Source organism: Pongo abelii, chromosome 5, assembly GCF_028885655.2.
Source record: "Pongo abelii isolate AG06213 chromosome 5, NHGRI_mPonAbe1-v2.0_pri, whole genome shotgun sequence".
In the NCBI taxonomy this organism is placed as follows: Eukaryota; Metazoa; Chordata; class Mammalia; order Primates; family Hominidae; genus Pongo; species Pongo abelii.
This window is the reverse complement of record NC_071990.2, coordinates 169945261-169965368: the sequence shown is the minus strand read 5'-3', so window position 1 is coordinate 169965368 and position 20108 is coordinate 169945261. Positions and strand designations below refer to the sequence as shown.

At 48.8% G+C, this 20108-nt stretch overlaps 3 protein-coding genes across 40 annotated transcripts in view; 1 reads left to right on the top strand and 2 right to left on the bottom strand.

Annotated features, from left to right (window-relative positions):
- The window catches only part of KIF25 (kinesin family member 25), a 71290-nt gene extending 65994 nt beyond the window's left edge, over positions 1–5296 (bottom strand). For 3 of the 8 annotated variants that reach the window (XM_054558481.2, XM_054558484.2, XM_054558487.2), the window contains exon 1: positions 5071–5210. In XM_054558481.2, coding sequence (XP_054414456.2) covers positions 5071–5142 — 72 coding nt within the window. In that variant the 5' untranslated portion in view covers positions 5143–5210. Of the gene's footprint in view, positions 1–5070 lie in introns of all 8 variants that reach the window. The other 5 variants (XM_054558482.2, XM_054558486.2, XM_054558480.2 and 2 more) reach the window with 4 other exon arrangements.
- Positions 5177–7087, top strand: LOC103891039 (SUMO-interacting motif-containing protein 1). The gene is given in 7 exon segments (XM_063725302.1): positions 5177–5356; positions 5493–5542; positions 5575–5666; positions 5669–5827; positions 5951–6078; positions 6163–6250; positions 6864–7087. Coding segments are annotated over 7 exon segments (921 nt in total).
- A 3370-nt stretch (positions 7088–10457) lies between these two features.
- Positions 10458–20108, bottom strand: part of AFDN (afadin, adherens junction formation factor) — a 153367-nt gene continuing 143716 nt past the window's right edge. For 10 of the 31 annotated variants that reach the window (XM_054558455.2, XM_054558457.2, XM_054558456.2 and 7 more), the window contains 4 exons: positions 19760–19894; positions 16087–16606; positions 13179–13263; positions 10458–12588 (listed from right to left, as the gene is read on the bottom strand). In XM_054558455.2, coding sequence (XP_054414430.2) covers positions 12435–12588; positions 13179–13263; positions 16087–16606; positions 19760–19894 — 894 coding nt within the window. In that variant the 3' untranslated portion in view covers positions 10458–12434. The remainder of the gene's footprint in view (positions 12589–13178; positions 13264–16086; positions 16607–19759; positions 19895–20108) is intronic. The other 21 variants (XM_054558473.2, XM_024248350.3, XM_054558471.2 and 18 more) reach the window with 7 other exon arrangements.

Below are 20108 nucleotides of genomic sequence, written 5' to 3'. Positions count from 1 at the left end.
TTCAAGTGGTTCTCCTGCCTTGGCCTCCCGAGTAGCTGGGACTACAGGTATGTGCCGCCATGCCCAACTAATTTTTGTATTTTTAGTAGAGACAGGGTTTCACCATATTGGCCAGGATGATCTCGATCTCTTGACCTCATGATCCACCCACCTTGGCCTCCCAAAGTGCTGGGATTACAGACGTGAGCCACTGCACCCAGCCGAGGGCTCTTCTTAGTGTCACCTTGGTTCTCTTTAGCAACCTAGCAGGGCTATGAATTAGTTTGTTGATCATATGCTGAATTTTGTCTTTACCCCCAAATTCATATGTTGAAGTCCTAACCCCCAGCGTATTAGAACACGATTCTGTTTGAAGATAGGACCTTTAAAGAGGTGATTAAGTTAAAATGAGTCCATGGGGGTGGGCCCTATTCCAATGTGACTGGTGTCCTTAAAAGAGGAGGAAATCTGGACACATACAGAGACACGAGGGATGAAAAAAGACCACGTGAGGACACAGTGAGAAGGTGGCCATCCACAGGCCAAGGAGAAAGGCCTCCGAGGCAACCAAACCTGCCAATGCCTTGAGCTCAGACGCTTGGCCTCAGAACTGTGAGGGAGAAATTTCTGTTGTTTAAGCCCCCAGTCTGTGGTGCTTTGTTCTGGCAGCCCTCACAGACCAATTCATTGCTCCTAATTAAGAGGAACAATCATTTCAGAGCATGCCTTCAGGCTTGAATGTCTCCACGCTGTTTCCAATAAAGCCAGTTCCTTTGGGAAGAGCTTCAGAGCAACCTTTTCTTGCCTGTGGACTGCCCTGCTCTCTGGTCTTTTCAGTTTGCCTCTTTTTACAGAACTGTGTCCTACAGTGGAGCTGGGCACAGCAATTGGATCCCAGCCTTCTTAGCCCGCTGTTCTTGGGTTAGAGCCCCATCCGATGAGTAAGGACTGGCTGGAGGAAGGGGTCTGTCCGTCATGCTCACCAGGAATTTAGCCTCTTCAACTGGGTGCTGGGGTGAGAAATGCTGGCATCTGTCCCTCCTGGTGAGATAAGGGGACCCTCGGGCGGGAGCTGAGGGGAGAGCGAGCCCTCTCTCCTTGGCCACAACCACCAAGAGTGGGGCTTCTGTCAAGATGAGCTGGGGTGGGGGAAGGAGGAACCCACAGATGACCATTATTCTTACGGAGTTTTAGCAGACTTTCTTGAATAAGTATTTGTCATCTGATGTATGCTGTGAGGACTATGCTCTGATTTTTTGTAACTCTTACTCAAATTCCTATCTAAGGGGTCTGGGGAGTCATGCCCTACAAATCATAAATTCTTATCAGATGGATTTTATTTAACCCTATATATTGTGACTTACTTTCCAAATCTGACTCGGGCATAACATTATGAGACAAGGAAGAAAGTCAAAATATTTTACCCCAAAAGCATGTTTCTTTGCCATATTTTGAAATGGTCCTGCAAAGCTGTCCTTTGTTGGGGGACGTGTACATCTGTAAAGAATCTCTGTTAACATGGTTAGATCTTTTTCTTCCAGGCCCTCCCAATCCTGAAGAAATGAACTAGAGTCTGGCACCCTTTAAAGATCTAAATAGGAAACATTTGTCACCTACTGACTCTAAGAGTAGCCACTATGAGGCTTCAAAAGAACTTTGGTCTCCACAATCTTTTATCTTAACCTGAACATTTCCTTTCTACTGATCCCAGGTCTTCAGACAAACTCAACCAATTGTCAACCAGAAAATGTTTACATTTACCTAGAGCCTGGAAGCCCTCCCCCTGCCCTTTGAGTTGTCCCGCCTTTCTGGGCAGAACCAATGTATTTCTTAAACGTATTTGATTGATGTCTCCTGCCTCTCTAAATTGTATAAAACCAAGCTGAGCCCCGACCACCTTGGCACATGTTCTCAGGACCTCCTGAGGGCCGTGTCACAGGCCGTGGTCACTCATATTTGGCTCCGAATAAATCTCTTCAAATATTTTACAGAGTTTGACTCTTTTCGTTGACAGCTGTTCGCACAATTTCCATTAAAACATGGGTGGTTTTCCCCATTTTGTGCTTTTTGCTCAGGTTTCCGGAGCTCCGGTCCCTGCCACCCCGGGTGTCCCCGGGCAGTGTTTTCCCTCCATGGCCATTACTGCGCTTGAACCACTGCCCTCCACAATGTGACATTTTCAGAATAGGAATTTAATCTCATCTTCCCACCCTTCTCACAATCCCTGCAACGGTGGCTCCGTGCCCTCAAAAGAAGGATGATCCCTTACTGGTCCCGCCTGACCAGCGGACTCGGCCCCTTGCTGTGCTCTCAGCCTCAAGCAGTAGCTGCTTCCTGCGCTGCCCCAGCCGTCGGCGCTGACCCCTGCCCAGCTCACAGCACTGCTGGCCGCAGCCTCTCACCGAGAGCTCCTGCCCTCAGCCTCCAGCCAGAGAAGGACTCCCCATCTCAGCAGAGCTCAGCTCAGCGGGCACAGGCACGATGCAGAAATCCTTGATTTCTCAGATTAGGCGACGGCTGAATTATAAACATGTGTAAGACCACGCGCCTCCACTTCCCAGCGTTCTGCATTTTACAATCATTCTGTGTTTATTTCATTGATCTACTTCCTGGAGTCAACTGTATACTCCAAGCGGGCAGTGACTAGAAGAACTTTATCTGTCCCGGCTTAACTACTGTGCTCCCAGCACGTGCACAGCACACAGCAGACGGTTTTAAAAGCCGTGGAGGCCCCAGGTGGGAGGGGAGAGGAGGCCCCAGGTGGGAGGGGAGAAGAGGTCCCGGGTGGGAGGGGAGAAGAGGCCCCGGGTGGGAGGGGAGGGGAGGTCCCGGGTGGGAGTGGACAGGAGGCCCCGGGTGGGAGGAGAGAAGAGGCCCGGGTTGGGAGGGGAGAGAAGGCTCTGGTGTGGGAGGGGAGAGGAGAAAGGGGGTAGGAGGCCCCGGGTGGGAGGGGAGAGGAGGCCCCGGGTGGGAGGGGAGAGGAGGCCCCGGATGGGAGGGGAGAGGAGGCCCCGGGTGGGAGGGGAGAGGAGGTCCCGGGTGGGAGGGGAGAAGAGGCCCCGGGTGGGAGGGGAGAAGAGGCCCCGGGTGGGAGGGGAGAGGAGGTCCCGGGTGGGAGGGTAGAAGAGGCCCCGGGTGGGAGGGGAGAAGAGGTCCCGGGTGGGAGGGGACGGGAGGCCCCGGGTGGGAGGGGAGAAGAGGTCCCGGGTGGGAGGGGACGGGAGGGGGGACGGGAGGCCCCGGATGGGAGGGGAGAAGAGGTCCCGGGTGGGAGGGGACGGGAGGCCCCGGGTGGGAGGGGAGGGGAGGTCCCGGGTGGGAGGGGACGGGAGGCCCCGGGTGGGAGGGGAGGGGAGGTCCCGGGTGGGAGGGGACGGGAGGCCCCGGGTGGGAGGGGAGAAGAGGCTCCGGGTGGGAGGGGAGGGGAGGTTCCGGGTGGGAGGGGAGGGGAGGCCCCGGGTGGGAGGGGAGGGGAGGCCCCGGGTGGGAGGGGAGGGGAGGCCCCGGGTGGGAGGGGACGGGAGGCCCCGGGTGGGAGGGGACGGGAGGCCCCGGGTGGGAGGGGAGAAGAGGTCCCGGGTGGGAGGGGAGGGGAGGCCCCGGACGGGAGGGGAGGGGAGGCCCCGGACGGGAGGGGAGGGGAGGCCCCGGACGGGAGGGGAGGGGAGGCCCCGGACGGGAGGGGAGGGGAGGCCCCGGACGGGAGGGGAGGGGAGGCCCCGGACGGGAGGGGAGGGGAGGCCCCGGACGGGAGGGGAGGGGAGGCCCCGGACGGGAGGGGAGGGGAGGCCCCGGACGGGAGGGGAGGGGAGGCCCCGGACGGGAGGGGAGGGGAGGCCCCGGACGGGAGGGGAGGGGAGGCCCCGGACGGGAGGGGAGGGGAGGCCCCGGACGGGAGGGGAGGGGAGGCCCCGGACGGGAGGGGAGGGGAGGCCCCGGACGGGAGGGGAGGGGAGGCCCCGGACGGGAGGGGAGGGGAGGCCCCGGACGGGAGGGGAGGGGAGGCCCCGGACGGGAGGGGAGGGGAGGCCCCGGACGGGAGGGGAGGGGAGGCCCCGGACGGGAGGGGAGGGGAGGCCCCGGACGGGAGGGGAGGGGAGGCCCCGGACGGGAGGGGAGGGGAGGCCCCGGACGGGAGGGGAGGGGAGGCCCCGGGTGGGAGGGGAGGGGAGGTCCCGGGTGGGAGGGGAGGGGAGGCCCCGGGTGGGAGGGGAGGGGAGGGGAGGGGAGGGGAGGCCCCGGGTGGGAGGGGAGAGGAGGCCCCGGGTGGGAGGGGAGAAGAGGTCCCGGGTGGGAGGGGAGAAGAGGCCCCGGGTGGGAGGGGAGGGGAGGGGAGGCCCCGGGTGGGAGGGGGGAGGAGGCCCCGGGTGGGAGGGGAGAGGAGGCCCCCGATGGGAGGGGAGAGGAGGTCCCGGGTGGGAGGGGAGAAGAGGTCCCGGGTGGGAGGGGAGAAGAGGTCCCGGGTGGGAGGGGAGGGGAGGCCCCGGGTGGGAGGGGAGGGGAGGCCCCGGGTGGGAGAGGAGGCCCCGGATGGGAGGGGAGAGAAGGCTCAGGTGTGGGAGGGGGGAGGGGAAAGGGGGTAGGAGGTCCCTGGTGGGAGGGGGGAGGGGAAAGGGGGTAGGAGGTCCCTGGTGGGAGGGGAGGGGAGGCTCCGGTGTGGGAGGGGGGAGGGGAAAGGGGGTAGGAGGTCCCGGGTGGGAGGGGAGAGGAGGCTCCGGTGTGGGAGGGGGAGGGGAAAGGGGGTAGGAGGTCCCGGGTGGGAGGGGAGGGGAAAGGGGGTAGGAGGTCCCGGGTGGGAGGGGAGGGGAGGCTCCGGTGTGGGAGGGGGAGGGGAAAGGGGGTAGGAGGCCCCGGGTGGGAGGGGAGAGGAGGTCACAGGGAAGTCCAGGGCCTCAGGTGGGGGTCAGTGGTGGGAGGACAAAGCAGGTCCACCACCCCTAGGTCCTGGAAGCCTAGACGGGAGGGGACAGATCACGTGGGACCTCTGCGTCCAAAGCTGGCTACCATCCAGTGAAAGCCTCAAGCCCACCCGATTCTCCCAGGCTTCCGCGTGGAGCCTGAGGGGGGGTCCCTCCTCCCTCCCCCACTCACCCGCACTCGGCTCTGCAGCTGCTGGGTCCGCTGCTCCCAGAAGCCCCCCCACCGCCCGCTCCCCGCCGGCATCGCCTCTGCTTCTGGCCTCCTCTCACTGCCCCCAATGACCAGCGCAGGAGCGGACGTTGGGGAGCGCGAGGGGGTGGCTCGAGGTGGGAGCCAGGGACAGGAGGAAATAGCAGGAAGACCCAGGGGCGGGGGGGCCGCTGTTCAAGCGTTGAGGAACGTTTCATCCCTTCTGAATCTCAGGCCTCGCTGGACCACGGACCCGCCTGGTTCTCCCGTAACTTGCGGGGCTCCTGGACCGGCCCTTCCGAGAGGCGCAGCCCTGAGTCCCAGGAGCCGGACCTGAACCAGGAAGAGGAGGGGCGAGCACAGTCCTGCCTCCTCCTCCCCGCACACTGCAGGGGGAGTGACCCTCCACTGCCTTCACCTCACCACACACTGCAGGGGGAGTGACCCCTACTGCGTCCACCTCCTCCCCACACACTGCAGGGGGAGGGATCCCACTGCCTCCCCCCCACACACTGCAGGGGGAGTGACCCCTACTGCGTCCACCTCCTCCCCACACACTGCAGGGGGAGGGACCCCACTGCCTCCCCCCCACACACTGCAGGGGGAGTGACCCCTACTGCGTCCACCTCCTCCCCACACACTGCAGGGGGAATGACCCCCACTGCCTCCCCCCCACACACTGCAGGGGGAGTGACCCCTACTGCGTCCACCTCCTCCCCACACACTGCAGGGGGAGGGACCCCACTGCCTCCCCCCCACACACTGCAGGGGGAGTGACCCCACTGCCTCCTCCTCCTCACACACTGCAGGGGGAGTGACCCCCCACTGCCTCCTCCTCCCCACACACTGCAGGGGGAGTGACCCCCCACTGCCTCCTCCTCCTCACACACTGCAGGGGGAGTGACCCCCACTGCCTCCTCCTCCCCACACACTGCAGGGGGAGTGACCCCCCACTGCCTCCTCCTCCCCACACACTGCAGGGGGAGTGACCCCCCACTGCCTCCTCCTCCTCACACACTGCAGGGGGAGTGACCCCCACTGCCTCCTCCTCCCCACACACTGCAGGGGGAGTGACCCCACTGCCTCCTCCTCCCCACACACTGCAGGGGGAGTGACCCCCACTGCCTCCTCCTCCCCACACACTGCAGGGGGAATGACCCCCGTATTTTAATGCAGTGGCTTCTCTGATCACTCACAGTCTAGCACTAGCATGCAGCAGTCGGGGAGATGCTGTGGGTGTGAGACGCCCTGGATTTTGAAGGCTCTACATGAAAAAGAATGTAGAGAATCTGAATGCATTTTATGTATAGATTGCATGTTGAAATGATGCTGTTGGGATATATTAGGCAAAATAAAATCTATCACAATTTATTACACCTCTTTCTACTTCTTTCACGTGACTCCTAGAAAACGGATGGTCTCTGGAGGGGCTGGTGTCAGGTCTCAAGGGGACTGAGCTGCTCTGGGCCCCTCCTGTGTCACAGAATGTGGCCAAAGGCAACAGAGTCGGTGGCAGTGCTGGACGGAGGCCTCGTCTCCTGTTGCAGTGTGTTTGTAATGCATCGGGTCCGCATCACTGTCTTTGTTTCCAAGCTTATTTACGCAGCAGCTGCTGGCTAAGCATGCACAGGCCAGGAGAACAGTGGCGAAAAGGCTTGCACGGCATCCCAGCTCATGGCCTGGCAGAGGTGACAGGACACGCTATGTGACGTGATCGCGGCGACAATGCGGCATTATTGGTTAGGAACATGGACACCCACTTCTCATGGCCCCAGTGCCAAGGACGCCCTCCCTGACCAGACCCTGGGCTTCTCCACACCCTTTTTCAACTCAGCCTCAAGTCTGCATTGCCATGAGAATCCCCCACGCCTGCGTCCGACATCTGGCCGGTTCTGCGATCCCCCAGATGATGCTGGGTTCCCCAGACCTGACTTTAGGAAGACTCCCCATGGGTCAGTTTAGCCCGAGTGCCCTCCAGCCTTGCTGTATGCAGCGTTGAGTCCAGCTCTAAACTGCGGTGTTTTCGTCCCACTATTACAAAGCTCTGGAATGCAACCTGCTTTACCACCGTAATGACTCGGCTCTGCCCATGTCATTGGAAACCCTGCCAAGAAGTGTGACAAATCTGTTCCACCTGAGACAGCCAGAGGCCCCGTGTATGTACACAAATCAACCCCGCAAATGGTGTCCTCAGGAGCAAAGACTATTCAGGGCGACCCATGTCCAGTGCTGCCTGAGAAACTCCTCTTACAATATGAGGCTGAGCCAAATCCCCTCCGGAAGGCGCTTGCGTCTTGCTCCTCTTCTGAGTACACGGAACTGGTTGTGGTACGGAGCCTCCCCACGCAGCACGCCCTCGCAATCCAGTCGGCCTGTGTGGGCCTCACCTTTGCGCTCTCCTCTTCCTTCATTTTCTATTTTTGTTTGTATTCCACCAATCCCTTTTCTTGTCTTGCTACAAGAATTCTTCTTGAGAGAGATCTGATCAAATCATTTATAGACTGCAGCATCCAGCTGTCTTTGAGCAATCCGCCTACTGTACTGAAGATAGCATTCCTCTATGTTTTCTTGCATGGAAAGCTAATTTCAGAAAGTTGTATTTAGTAACACTAAGCAAGATGTAACTGGATGACTTGCAGGAGAGAAAGTATATGCAAAAAGTGAATTTTTAATTCCACGATTTCATCCAGTTTATTCCAAAAAGTCACACAACCCCAAAGATACATACTAGACTTCAGATCGAGAAGAATTTACCCAACAAATATTTATGGGTGCCTAGTCTGCAATGGGTGACGTATAATTAAACAACTGGAAAGAGAAATAAACATCTCACATCACAGGAAAGAGAGGCTGCTTCATTAAATAAGTCACTCTTTGTCCACAAAGACTTAGAGGGCTCTGGACAGTCTCTGCATCGATGTCAGCAATTTTCCAATATTTAGGTAACGGCAGTTACAGAAATCAGACAAACCCAAAGTCCCGAGACTCCCTAGCTATGCTTCGCCTGTTCAGAACATGGTATGTATTTTGCTCAACTGAGCTAGGCTGTTTTTATATTTTGGGATCTATTCTTATACAAAAAAGATTGACGGGAGGAAGGTGGAACATTTTTAAAGCAATACAATTGACCCTATAGTTTCCCAGGTCTCTCTGTGGGCTTATATCTTACTTAATATCTTATAATCATTTTTAAAGTTCCAAGTTGAAGTTGGAACCACTGTCTCCAATTTAACATTCATTTAAGCCTGTAGTCTCTATCAAAGAATAAAACGTAAGATTTAGAAGAGCAGAGAAAAACAAGATCTAACCCACTGAAGACATGTGAAAGTAGTTTTCAATCTGAAAGCCATGGTTAGCAATTTCTGTTTGAAAGCCAAGTTGAGTTTTGTCCTCTTTCCTAATCTGTTCTTTGGCATCTCTGTAACTATGCAAACAACTCTAGAGCTGTGCCCACCCCAGCCCATGCCTCCACGCTCTCCTGTCTGGGTGGCCACACCACCATCTGGTTCCTCAAAGCCTCCAACTCCTGCAGAAGCCTGCTCCGTGCTTCCATTCCTTCCCTCCCATCCCGGCAACCAGAGCGACAGCCACTGACATCACCTGGGTGGCCCCAGCCCCTCCTCGAAACCCTGCAGAGGCTTTGCACCACGTGAAGAAGACAAGGCACATTTCCTGCCATGGTCTTAGAAAATGCACTTTTACCGCTGGGTAGCGCCAGGTGGCCCCTGGCTCTCTCCAGCCCCTGCCTGCACCCTCCTGTTCTGGGGCTCTGGCTCCGGGCTCCCCTGAGGCTCCAGCTTGCCTGCCTCAGGCTTCTCCTTCCATCGGCAAGGCTTCTCAAGAGCATCATTTTCTCAAAACAGCCTACCATCTCCCAGGAACTTTATTACACCTCCAGGTGTCCCCTGCACTTCTTTACTGTTAACAGTTACTATGTATCTGCACATGTAAATGGAACATGTGCTTCTGCCTCCTGGAATGATGCTCCCTGGGGGCAGAGCCACACTGTTTCAGGACAGCAGGTAAGCGCTGTGAGACCCGTCACCGAGGCAGAGGAGGCACCCGTAGCCTCCCATAAACATCTGCTGAATTAAACAAGAAACTGGCTTCAATTCCCAGTCTCAAGTCTAGTATGTCTCTTTTGACGTTATGTGATTTTTGGAATAAACTGGATGAAATATTGGAAATAACAAAACTATGACTTTTTGTACATCCTTTCCCTCCTGCAAGTCATTCGAATTAAATTTTGCTTAATGTTTACTAAATATAACTAAATCTTTGAAATCAGTTTTCCACTCAATGAAGGATAGAGGAAATTGTGTCCAACGGCGCACACCAGAAAATGATCAAGTGCTTTCTGGTCCGTATGACAAAAGACCACTGTAGGGCAGTACCATTATTTCCATTGACAGCAACAGAAACACAGGCCTTGAGAAGAAAAAGGAATCTGTATTAATACTCAGACTTCCTAAGTTTTTGTATTCCCAAACATTAAAGTCCCCTTTTAAGCATTAAAATATAGTAAAAGTGAATACTATAGTTCTAATACATAGACATCTCGTTCTATCAAAAAGGTCTCCACAAATTTCTACAACCCTAAGACACACTCTTTCCTTCATGAACATCCTTATTTTTACAATACATGGACTACAGTCACCTTGCTGTGCAGCAAATGGATCTGAAAACCTATTCCTTTTGTCTATCTGAAACTTTGCATCCTTCAACCAACAACTTCCCATCCTTTTCTCCCCCCATGAAAGCTCTAAAAACTCTCCATGCCTGCCCTGTCCAGTCCTGCTCACAGGCCATTAAAAGGTACACTGGAAATGGGCAGAGGCAGGAGATGGCGCAGAGGCAGCGCTGAGCCCTGTCCACACAGAAGGTCCCGCCCGCACATGCCCAGGCCTCCCGCAGCTCCCAGGTCCTCATAATGTGACTTGTGTAGTTTTACAATCAAACATACCCTTTTACACGAGGCTGTCCCGAGTGGGTTCTTGCACTAAGACACAGCTCACCAGGATGCCTTATGTACACCATTTACTTATTACTAGGGATATTTTAGGAATTTCAAAGAGGCCACCAAGAGACAGTGTCACTGAGAAATGGCTCGAATGCCCACCTGAGCTTGCTGGGATCAAGGAAGCATCAGGAAGGCCCGGGCAGCGGAACGGCTTATGAGACTCAGACACCACCCGTGAGCTGTGTGACGAGGCACATGACACGTCCCCACAAATGAAAACCACTGCCTGACACAGAAATCATACTCATTAAGTGTTTAGTGAAGAATAGACAGATGCAGAGATGGGCGAGGAAGGCCGATGTTACAAATATAAACTTTGTCAGCACTTTCAAAACAATAGCAAATACACTTAAATACATACAAAGTTTATTAAAAATAGGTTGCAACTGAAATACAGTAGAAATGGAAAACTACAGCAGTTTTGATGTTTTCTCATAGTAATGCACAGTTCTGAAAAGCACTTTTACACATATTCACATTTGACCTCACTGCCCAAAGATGGCCAAATCCACTTGTGTATGGGTTTCACAACCACACATACAAATATCACTGTATGTAGATATTTACACGTATCTGCATGTTCTCCTGTGTATTTTTCTATATATTAACAGAAAAGTAATTCATCTGCATCTCTTTAAAGAAAGTGTGGATTTAGTCACCATAAGGCTGCCAGTGTTCTCAAGGTATTTGGGAGGCGCTTGCTTTTCCTAGAACTGCTGCTGCAAGCAAGCAAATCCTTCCGAAACACTCAGAACTATTTCACTCTCTTACTCAAACAAGGAAATGGTAACAGCACACTTTCAAATAAAAACCCTGATAGACGTAAAAAAATATTTACACTCGCATTTTTAATGATTTATCATACAACTCTTATTAAAAGTGATTTCGAAGGCAGTAAAAAGCCCTTATACCTCTCTCTGAAAGTGTGCCTATTTTCCTAACATATGTATCTGTAAGAGAACATTCTCTTTGAAAGTGTGTCTATTTTCCTAACATACGTATGTGTTAAGAGAACATTCTCTTTGAAAGTGTGCCTATTTTCCTAACATACGTATGTGTAAGAGAACAATATGGTACAGAAAAATCATTTGGACTCCACCAAGGGCTTTGTCAAATAGAAAATTTGCTTGTAATCACAAAGTAATTTATCATCTTAACACCAGACAATATAAAACACACTGAGGTCCGTCTCCCCAACATCAGCCACATATCCATAGCTGAAGAAATGACAGTGGTAACTAATAATTCAACAAATTAAAATTAAATAACTCTATTATAGTATAAAAATAGCTTGAACTTCCATGAGTTATTCTTAAAATATTTAAGTTACAGATGCCCTGTAATTGAATTCCTTCCTTGACGGCATACAGATGAAAATCTATTTCTTTTTCAAATTTAAAATTTCTGAGTGACAGCTGTGCTTGAGGGGTCCCTACTCATCTCCCATTCTTCTGTCATTCCCAGTCACATGAACATTGCTCCAATAAAGATACCTTCTTTTACAGATGCCTTGGAACAGCTGAAGTATTAGTTAACTTTCTAATGTAACTGTCATCTTTAAATTTACCAGTGGTTTATTAAGTCTAACAATAATCTGGTATTTATAAAAATAAAATCCCCTAAGCTTAAATCCTCAAAATTTTCTTTCAGAATTAAAATTAATCAAATATTTAGAATTGATCAGAAGAGCTCAAATTTGTGAGGAATGAGAGGGAACAGTCTCGGATGCGTGTCATCGCACAGGAAGCTTTGGCCTAAGCCGTTTCACGATGCAGACTAGGATATTGTGGGGACAGACACCATCAAGGGGACATGGGAGGAGCATGTCGTCATGTGTTCCTTCCTGGGTAGAAGAGTGTGTGGTCACTACTAAACAGTGCCAACAATAGTCTGAATAGTTCAAGCTATTCTCTGCTTGACAGCTAAAATAAAGTTTCTGAAAAAGACAGAAACAGAACTTCTTTGTGCTCCTCGGTCGATGATGAAGGGAAGATGTGAGGGAAGACACATCCATTCTCTCCTCCGGCCCTTAGTTCTGTCCCCTTTGAACTCAGGACTCCAAAAAAGAAACCAACAAAAAACTTACCCTCATGTGAGTTAGATAATTAAGAAACTAGACAGTGTTTAAATTACATAAATGGCAATCTCATGGTAAAGTAAAATTTCTTGGAATTGAAACATTTCTAAATCCCAACAATTTTAGAAACAGAAATTGTAAATCACTTAGAAATATAACACCCTTCCTCTTTCCTCTTCAAACTCGCACCTACAAACCCACAGCTGAAAAGATTTTGGGGTAAATACAAAGTGTTCTCCTCATTTTCTTTCACTTTGTGTTCAGTTCATTCTCCAGTTCTGTTAATTTACGAGAAGCTTTCACTTTATTGGATACATCTTGACCTTGTGAAAAAAGACGCTGGCGTTCCTTGAATGTCAAGTTTTCAGGGGCCCCAGAACTTCCAGGTGAATCTGCATCCTGGCTGCAGAAGAGGGCAATATCAAAGATTACTGGACAAACTAGAAACAACCTGTCAACAATTACATACGTTTGCATAATGGGCGATTAAAATTTTCACTCATTCTTTGTTAAATTGTGCTATAACCTTTCCTATAATTGAAATCACAGAGGCTGTATTTAAACCCATCTAGAAAAAAAGGGCAACGTGTTCTCTTGGCTAAAGCATTAACTTTCCCCAGTCATAGTCAACTCTCGAAAAACTTGTAAGTTAGATTTTAGCAAGCAGGCAATTCTTCCCAGTTAAACAAGTGTAACCTGATGAGTACAGTTTTAAAATAAAGCATTTTAAGGAATCTTACATGTACCTGAGAGGCATCTATAAATATGCCAAATTTAATAGTAAGTTATAGAATGGTACTGATGATTTTTCTGGTTAGTTCAAATTCAATGTTTTAAGAACACTTGAGGCAAGAGCATTTCTAACTAAAATCCAGGTGAGGTCATAGAGTGAAGCCATGAAGTCTGTTTACATAACTTAAAAGTGCCGTGAAGAGTTTTCAAAGGGCTCATCAGGTACAGATGAAGTTCCTCGTCTAGTGCAACCGTCCATACCTTTTAGAGCGCTTCTCTTTTGCATCCCGATAGGCGTCATGGGCTCCAACAGCTGCTCCAGTAGATCCTGGGTAAGAGTTTGGTCCTTTTCCACGAAAGAAACAGTACAAGTTAAAGTACCTGATTATTTCTAAGCTTTACTCATGATAAAGATGCAGTGCTCAGAGAATAAAAAAATACCTTTACTGAATAAGTAGGAAGGTAAAAGACCCTTCATATTGTATCAAAGTTTCATCAATTTGAAATTCATCCCTGTTGGTGGCCTGAGTAATCCAATTACTACTCTCAAAAGGTGCTAAAATATTGACCTGACGCCCTTCGTTATTAGAGAGGAATACTGCCCATTGGCCCAGCTCTGCCTCTGACCGGCAGAGCAACTCTGGGTGAGTGTAACTTCAACCCATCGGCAACATTTGCCCTGTTCCTACAGGCTTCAGTGGATTGTTGAGGATCAAAAGATGTGATGCAGATACAAAGTTTTAAATGTATCCAAGTAATATGTCATCCAAGTAATAATGTCACTAAGTGTATCCAAGTAACAATCAATGTCATATTGTTAAAATCATAATGCAGTAAATCAGTGTTAATGTATTTCTATTAACTGTAGCATTAGAAAAATTCACACTGGAAAAATCTGACAGTGTAATACGGGCTGCCATAATAAATGCTCAAACTGTTTAGCAAATACTGACAGCAATGAATATTGGATTAAACAGGCCACAAAAGTAGTACAATATTTTCACATTAAAATTCTTTTTCAAACAACTTGCACAAAAATACATTTTTGTTTCTCCTCTTCTACAAAAGGACCTGCTGTGAGAACTCATCTGATGTGCTGCAGACGGGACACAGCTGCCTTTTGAAGGCGCCTCTCTGCACTGCACCTTCACTCAGGTTTCCCACTACCCTGCAGAGGGCGCCATCCTCAGCAAAGACTCAAAAGATTCAGCAGAAACACATCTCTACCTTATGACAATCTATAGCCGGCCTTTAGATAAATTACCGCATGGAGACTTTTTTTTCAATTTTAGTTCCAAATTTTTTATCTTGCTTAGTTTTAAAAACATTGTATTATATCTTTTGAGCTTTGTTTTAAGAATACTGGCTTTTTCCACTGGTAAAATTAATTCTTCAAAATTTTCAGAACTTTTAGAGTATCAAATACCTTCAGCTGACTCTCTATGAATACTCCAAATCACAGATCATTTTCAAAAAGCTTTAGTGATGAATCTTTCATATAGTGCTATGTTCAAATCTGGTATTACTCATTCATATCCTAATGCTGCTCCTCTCACTGCCCAGTGGAAGAAGCCCAGTCCATCTGCAGAAGCATGCTTTACCAGAGTGCTCGCGACAGAAACAGAGCTGAGCAAGGAATGAGACCATGCTAGTGAAATGAGGAGGACACAAGGTCAGAATGCGCTCTGCACACGGTGCAGACGGCTCTGTACATTACGAAGAAGTCTTCAAAGAGGCGGAGCCATCAGATATCGGCTACGACCTGGTCCTGTGAGGTACTTCACGTGTGCAGTAAAATAAGGGTTAGTGGTAGGACTGAGAGCCAAGATGGTGAGTAGTGACACCTCACTATAATACTTGGCTACCAAACCTCACATCTCTGTCATGACACATAAAATATCTGAAGTTCAGCTTATAAAATTCAATACAATGAGACTGATGGCATCCTGCTTCAAAATTTACTATTATTCTGTAAATTTCTCTAAAAGGTACCAAACTATAGATATTTACAACAGATATTTCATAAAATGATTTAATCCTGGCTTCCGAAGTGACTCAACCTAAATATTATTATATATTAACCTTCAAAGTAGATCAAAGCTCTGATCCGGGGGTGGGGAAACAGAATTCTGGCAAGGGTGACAGTTACACTGAGGCTTAGAATATTCAACAATTTCAGAATTGTCGAGTCCCATGCATTGCTTATGCAGAATGATGCAGGATTTAGAAGACTCTCATACACTCATTAAAAGTAATACTCCTGTATTTGAAGATATTTAGTACCAGAATTCCAGTTTCATTTAAGGTAATATTAGTGTGAAATCTGAATCCTTATGAATTCAGCTATATTTTAAACATGCTGTCTTGAAAACACTGACTACCGAACCCATGCCTGTGACAGCCTCGAGGCCCTGTCCCCTGCAGAACTGTCCTGCTCTACAGTCAGTGTAAGGGGTTTCCCTAATGGCAGCTGCACGCCTGCTAAGGTCTGGCTGCTGGTGTTACTAGGTGCTAAGAGTGCAAGTAACAGGAAGGAGTGAAGCCAGTTAGAGGAAAAGGGAATGGGAGGAATTTCACTGTAACTGGGGTCTCTGGACCCTGGCGTGAGGCAGCCTGCACGGAGGTCATGAAGCCAACAGTTAACCAGCTTAGCAGATGCTCCCGCCACACCAACCAAACCACCATGACAGCACGTGATTTATTCCACAGGCTACTTAATCCAGAACAGAAAGTTCTACCAACATTAAATAATGGAAACTTATAATGTAATTATAACACTTTGTCTTTAGAGACACTACAATGTGTGAAAAGGCACTTGTTCAAACAAATATAAGATCATTTGTAGAGATAGAAAATGAAAGCCAAGACCAACAGTACTTCAAGTGATTCGGGAACAATAGAGAAGGACTGATTGTCAGCTGATCAAAGAAATGGAACTTTTTAAAGTGTAAAAGAAATCGGAGTACTAAGATATCTACCAAAGAGTATTAGCACAGAACATCACAATCAGAGGCAGAGGAGGATCACCATGCTGAGACCAGTGATCACATGACATCCAAATTCCAAGGCAAGTACGATCGCCATGGACCATACTACAAGGGCAAGTATGCAGAGAGATGCTGAGGTTCCAATCATTAAGACAAAGAGAGCTGATTTGTCACTCTTTTACCTCTACCTTTGCAGTGGCTGGGATGGTAGGAGCTGGATTTTTTTGGAGGGGGCGAGGGCTGGCCTTTTTTGTGAGCAGTACTGTTGGCTTTGGCTGAGGGTAGCTGGAATGAGTTGGAGAGAAAGATGCCATCGGAGGCCGGGCGTGGCTGGCAGGGGGGTGGCCGTGGTTTAAGAGGGGCAGGAAGAAGGTCCCCATGAGACTTTCTTGTGCTGGAGTACTTATCCTGACCTGCTAGGCTGCAGTCCTCCTCCTCCTCCTCCTCATTGTATGCAACAAACTTGGCAGTGAACAGCGAGTCGGGGGAGAGGACCTGTGTTTTGAGGTAGGAGGCGTTTCGCTGAGGCGGGGGAGGAGGGGCGCCGGGCGCGGGGGACGGGGACGGGGGCTCGTAGTCCCGGGGAAGCGGAGGGCGGCACAGACCAGGCGCCTCGGGCTCCAGCAACCTGCGCGCCGCCTCGTCGTGCTGTCTGCGCCTCTCAGCTTCCAGGCGGCTGTAATACCCTTCTTCCTGTCGCCTCTGTGGGCGGGAATAGACAAGAGTGCAAAGGTCAGAGGTGAGAAGGGAACAGCCGACCCACTGGGCCTTCAAAGGGAACAATCCTCATCATCACACTGGCGTCAAAGTTTAATAGTTAAATTACTATATAACACAAGCAGCAGGTCAATCCAGTCTTCTCCCTAGACTTACAAGTACATTAATAACTATTCTGGATTATTTGACAGAAAACTGCTCAAAAGCACAGAATGGATTCTCAGCCTCCTGCTTCCCAGTCACTTAGGCCTTTCCATTATCCCAGTGGACTGAATTCTCCTCTGCTTTCCTTCTTTCCTTCCTCCACGCTCCTGCTACTTCCTTCTCTCTCTCCTCTTCTGATTTTGGCAGGATATTAACTTACCTGTTACTGCTGTGTTTAAAGATAATGCAAAACTAAAAATAGGCTGTCACTGGCTTTCTACGGCCAGCACTTTCCAAAAGGCAAACTTGCACTCTTTTTCACTGAGCCCCCACGAATGCAGAAGAGCAGTCCTTTCTGGACAAGGAGGACGTGAGTGAACCATCCTGTTTACTTCCGGTTATCAGGAAGGAGATTAACAGGAAACCAGAAATGAAAAAAAAAAAAACACTCATTCTCCCAAAGTAACAATCTAACAAATATGCTTTCCATAGTTCTTAACTTGTATTTCAAATCTTAATAAACTCCCTAACAGACAGAAAATTAGAGAGCCAGGAATTAACAGCAACAAGATATTCAAATATATTTTGACACATACTGTACATTTTTTTCTGACATACATCTGCACAAACTACAGTTGACAGTGTTAAAATTCTTTTAACATTAAAAAAGGTAACAGCACAGTTTTGTTAAAGATTGACAAAAGTTTTAGAGCACAAGAAAAAAGTAAATAAGAAGGGGGATGAAAGAGCAAACAGAATAAACTGCCTCGAGTAAATGTTTAATGCTGTGAAATGAAGTACAATGAATCGTAAATTCGTTCAACCAAAGAAAACTAATTTTAGAGACCTTGCTGGCATTCAGTGAAAAGCTGTTAGTCCCTATTTTCAATTTCATCCTGTATTTTCTCCCTACTCCCTCTAGAGCTACACACACACACACACACACACACACACACACACACACACACACACAGAGTAAATACGCAATGTCACTCCTTCACATTTGAGGGAGAAAACTCTTAAGAATAAATGCCAGCCCCAATTACTGCCCTGAGCCCAATTTCTCATTGAATCTTCTTGCTCTATGTTTAGAAATCCTGAAGGAAAGACTCTCATCTTCTTGTCTACACAAAGTAAGTGTTCCCTTGGAGTGAGGAATAAACCAGAATGACTTCTTGTGGCTTTTAAATGGAACTATCAAGAATCTTAGTATTAACATGAAGAACAGTTGCTTGGTAACATTTTAGGGAGAAATCAAAACATCCTCTTTTAGTTATACCAAGAGCAGATACAATTACAAGACGACTTTATTCTAACCCAACAAATGAATGGCACATTTTTCTATAACAAAGCAAACCCATGAGTTTTGGACATTCTGATATAAAAATAGGTTATTCGCCTTTTTACAGTGACCACTTAATTATAGAAGCAGTTACTAACACAAGTGTATTTGACATAATCATGAGTTATGAAAACACATTGGAAAAATTAAATAACCCGAGTTTCTCAGCATAGGAAAAACATGGCCTGGTCCTCTCTGCATGTGCTGCCCCCGCCGAGGCTCCGGCGTGGCCAGGACTGGGCCCCGCTATAGCAATGGGCACTGTGCAGGGCCTGGGACAGCCAAGCTGGCACTGACCTGGAAAAGCACAGCCCTCCGAGCAGCCAGGGAGCGCTTTCATGGAACAGCAAAGCAACAGCAAACACCATCAACACTTAGACATCAAGCGGCTCAGCATTTTGGAAATCTGATTTCCTTAGAAAGATCATCAATGTTGACTTACCATTACACAAGTGAAAGACTCACAGGGGAACCTAATTCTGAAAGCTCAAACTCTTTGAGAGGACTTCAAATGCCATTCAGATTCAACAGATAATATGATGATAAACTTAGAGGGCAAAGGTCTACAAAATGCAGAAATCACCAATTTCAACAGAGGTGAGTGTCCTTACATTATTCACTCTACTCCATTTAAGTGAAGTCACATCATGTCTCTATCAAGCTTACTCTTAGATTGTTCTGTATCCTAATAGATCATATCATTACAAAAAACTCTCTACAAGTTCTTTTCTGTGAACAGTACACTGTTCTATTAATATAGTTCACTAGACTATCAAAGAAGAAATTATCAATAAAAACTAAATTTTCCGCTATCAGAAGTTGTAACACTGAAAGCTTCTACCTTCATAGAAGGGAAGTAACAGAGAAGAGCAGCTTCTCTCAAACCACACAGAGCAACACGCAGTCCCCTCAGGATGAAACAGGCCCCCACAGGGAGCTCAATGGCTACAGCCTCTTCATCCAGAGGGCGTCGGCCACACACACAGCACAAAGGGAGATATGGAGAGAAACATCTCAAAATCCCCATTTCTCAGAATGTCAAAATTCGCTGTCATTTTAAAATTTCAATTAAAAGGGTTACTTGACTTAAAAACACACACACACATGAAAATAAATAACTTAGGATATTTACTGGATTACATACTAAATTTTCCTGTATCATGTTTTCTAAGCCATCTGCTCTCTTTACCATCAACCAGAAGTGAGTGGTTTGAATGAACCATCTATTTGAAATGCTGAATGGCAGCCAACTGTCTTACTACGCTCCTACTGCTTCCCACCGTCCATATGCCATTTAAGCAATCACTGAACAAATGTCACCTTCACAATGACAAGCTGGGCCACGTCCAGTAAAGATGAGTGCCCGAGGAAACGAACCCTTTGCAAAGAGGCTCACTGCTACACACACCCAAGAGTTCAGAAGTTTGAGGGAGACAAAACTTGGCAGATAAGGGGATCTGGAGACAGTCCAGAAGAGAGGTAGGTGGGCCAGATGGGGTAAAGTTGCTGGTCCAATCACAAAGCTGGGGGAGCCAGGCCCTGCTCTGCCTTGTGCTTAAGACACACAGAACTTTCAGCCCGCTCTGCCCCAGCCAATCGATTACGTTCAGGCTAACTTGGTAAAATTCTAGCTGCCCTTAGAGGACCATAACCTTTTCTTCAGCGTCTCGTTTTGTTCGCTCCTCCTCCTGCCGCCGGCGCTCTTCCTCTTGCCTCGCTCGGTCTTCCGCTTCCCGCTTGCGCATCTCTTCTAACTGCTGCTGCCGCCTCCGCTCCTCGTCCTGCAACTAACAACAGGCTGACATTAATCTCCCTCCACAAACTCCACCAGCACAAGACATAAAATGCACACATTAAGACAAGTAGACACACATATACACATACACACACACAGAAAGTTAAATACAAAATACCAGGTTAAAATCACTGTTGGAAGATAAAACTTTTTACATTTTTTTAGCGCTACAATTTTAAAATAAATTACCTAAAAACGGCTGCCAC